This window comes from Grammomys surdaster, unplaced genomic scaffold, assembly GCF_004785775.1.
Source record: "Grammomys surdaster isolate TR1022 unplaced genomic scaffold, NIH_TR_1.0 1089, whole genome shotgun sequence".
Taxonomy (NCBI): Eukaryota; Metazoa; Chordata; class Mammalia; order Rodentia; family Muridae; genus Grammomys; species Grammomys surdaster.
The window spans coordinates 28,785-31,907 of record NW_021605508.1 but is presented as its reverse complement, the minus strand read 5'-3'; the positions used below and the strand labels follow the sequence as shown (position 1 = coordinate 31,907).

General features: G+C 45.1%; 1 protein-coding gene across 1 annotated transcript in view; it reads right to left on the bottom strand.

The window, feature by feature from the left end:
- Positions 1-1,116, bottom strand: part of LOC114634773 (carcinoembryonic antigen-related cell adhesion molecule 5-like) — a 31,729-nt gene extending 30,613 nt beyond the window's left edge. The window contains exon 1 of the mRNA XM_028783361.1: positions 858-1,116. Within this exon, the coding sequence (XP_028639194.1) occupies positions 858-921 (64 nt within the window). The 5' untranslated portion in view covers positions 922-1,116. The remainder of the gene's footprint in view (positions 1-857) is intronic.
- Positions 1,117-3,123: the final 2,007 nt, after the last annotated feature.

Sequence of the window (3,123 nt, the reverse complement as noted above, 5' to 3'; positions counted from 1 at the left end):
TAGAGAGGGAATAAGGGAGAGAAAAAAGAAAGGAAGGAAGGGTGAGGAGGGAGGGAGGAATGGAGGGAGGGAGAAAAATCTAAGGAAGGAAGCAATGAGGGGAAAGGAAGGAAGGAAGGAAGGAAGGAAGGCGGGGAGGGAGGGAGGGAGGGAGGGAGGGAGGGGGAGGGAGGGAAGAGAGAGGAAGGGAGGAAGGAGGGAAGGAGAGAAGGGAAGGAAGGAACTGACCATGGGTTTATGTACGTTGTTCCCAGGTTTGGCATTAACAATAATTGTACTCAAGTTTGATTTGATTTTTTTTAACATTTTCTTATTTGTTGTATCGTTTTGTGATGATACCTGTCTTACTATGCACATAGGAGAGTTTACAAAACAGTGCTGTGTGGACGAATATGTCTCATGGTGGGAATATGTGCTGGAACATTTGTCAGCACCTATGTGGATGACAGGGTTCAGTATTCAGAAGTCTATTCTCTCCATTTACCATGTAGGAGTTAAGGAACAAATTCAAGTTGTCACATATAGAGACAATGAGCCATCTTACTGCCCCATCCTTTTTTATTTCTATTTGCAGAGTCCCACTGTTATGACTGGGAACATAAATATTCAGAATATGGCAGCCATTATGACTGACTTGTAACTTATGAATAGTGAGTGGTTGGGGCATTTCACTTTCCTCATCACCTCCTGTGTCCTGAGAGCTTCTAACTGCTGAGCCTCTGTCCCTCACTGAACTTTCTGCCCTATGGCTTCAAACAAAAACCCTAAGTCTCATCTTAGGCTCCCATCCTCTTTAGGAGATCCCAGATGGCTTCTGAGTTTCCCTACCTCCATGCTCAGAGAGTGAGTACCCTTACCTGTGATCAAGAGCCCCTCCAAGCGGATACACCACTTGCAAGGAAGCACAGAGGATGCTTCCATCTCTCTTCTGGCTGTGCTGTTCTCCCTCTGTGGAGAAGGGCTACAGCTCTATCACAGCACCCAAGTTCTTCTGTCTTTCCTTCTTCTTAGTTAAGCTTCTTCCAAGGAAGGATCACTTTCCAAGATTCAATGGGCTGTGGGTGGTAGGGCCTGTATCCAAGGCATTGCTCTGTTCCTTCAACACTCAGAGCTGTCTGAATCCCTCTCAACTTTTCCCCCTTTATGTTTCACCTCCAATAAACACATTGAGCAAGAAAGCTGATAAGCATCCCCATGCCCTCAGAGAATAACAGCTCATCCCAGGACTGACATCTGCTGAACACTAGCCTTGAGTCCATCAGCATCAAAGAGGGTGTCTCCATCCTACCTATGTGTCAGTTGGACATATAGACTCATCTGAGAACCCAGTCTTCCCTGTGTCCTCAGTGCTCTGGGAAGGTGAGATTCAATACCAGCCAGAAAGTGACAAAGATGTCTCTGAGGGCCAGAAAGGGGCAAGCTGAGTGGTGACTGGGAATGAATAGCAATCATGTATCACTGTTGTTGCCAGTCAAATTCCTGATCCAGGAGAAACGTCCTATAGCAATTGTGTGTGGAGTTTCATGTCTTCAGTGTTCGAGAAGAGGTGACATGTGTGTCCCAGAAATAACTTTTTGCTCCTTTTTCCTAAAGAGGGTTTTAATAAAATCTTTCAGCTTCATGTGCTGTGTGACATATATGTTGGATGAGCCCATGTACTCTCTGATCTTTCTTGGTCACCTATGCCCACTGCCTAGGTGCTTCCTCGGGTTTCACCCTTATAACAGAAGATAGGATGAAGGGGAATTGTACATTACTCAGACAAAGAGGTGTTCTCAGGTACAGAAAGAAGCTGGTAGGTCAGAGCATGCTCTAGAATGGGATGTCTGGGTTAGAAGACTTTAGCATGAAAAACAGTCTACAAGGTTCAAGCACTTTTCTGAGTATTGACTATGTGTCCTGATAATACCCCCTCAATATCATTGGGAGAACTGCAGTCTCATGTCTAGAGATACAGCAGGCATAGTCAACAAGTCAAATGTGTCCTGCCCTGATCACTTTCAGCACAGTTGGGATGCAGGGCCTACCATCCTGCTCACTGTGCTCTGCAGAACTTCTAATTCCATCTAGTGTAGAATATGACTAGACAGGTTTCTACATTTTTCCTGGGACTACCTGGGCTAAAGTTGAAAGTAGTGGTCCTCCAAAGGATGGACATTCTCTTAAGGAGAGGTTTGTCTGCAAATTTTCAAAGATAAATCCTTACGCATTGCTTTTGGCATTCAAAGGAAAAGACATAAGTGTAGGGGCTCCACCTTCACTTTCTTGTCCTTCTCTGGTGTCTAAATTCTTCCCTTTTTTGCCCAGAGTACAGAGGGTTCTGCTGTTGGATACAGAGAACACTGATTCAAATGCATGTGTCACATGCTCTTACCTATACAATGTTCCAGGTCTCCTTCTCTTGCTATGATAAATCCACCCTGAACAGAAGCAGTTTGGGAGAGGAAAAGACACATTTACCTTAAAAGTCTATGTCATAGTATTGAAGGCAGAAACTCAAGGCAGAAAACATGCTGCTTGCTGACTCATTCTCTGTTTCACACTGTCACTCACAGTTATCTGTAGGACTATGAAAGGACAGCATAGTTTGTGGTTAAGCACCAGTTAAAGACAGCCAGAGACCCAGCAGGTTGGAGACCCCACAGGTTTCCCTGTAAAGGACAGCATGCATTTCACAACGCTCCCAGACTCCAGGCTCCTGACATGAGACCAAAGACTTCCATCAATACGAGCCTTTCAGGCACATAGGACAATGCCACTACTAGGCACTCCACAGGTAGAGGGCATAACTACAGGCCACAGAGCCTCAACACAGATCTTTCAGAAATACCTAAAGGCCAGAGGGTGTAGCCAATTAAGCATTCCTTCCCAGACCCTCTTTCTTACAAAAACTATTTAACTTCAGCCCCTCCATGAAAATACTGGGGTATAGCTTCATCCATTTTCTGCCATGACAATAAATATTTTAAGACCATGGATGATCTCTCTTCCTTGGAACCTGCTGTGGGGAATCATGGAGAAGGTTTTCAACTACTGAGCCACTGCCTAATCTCCTGCTGATGACCTCTCTATACTTAAAGCCACAGAAGCCACCAACTCAAACAAGCCAAGCAAGCAGCACCC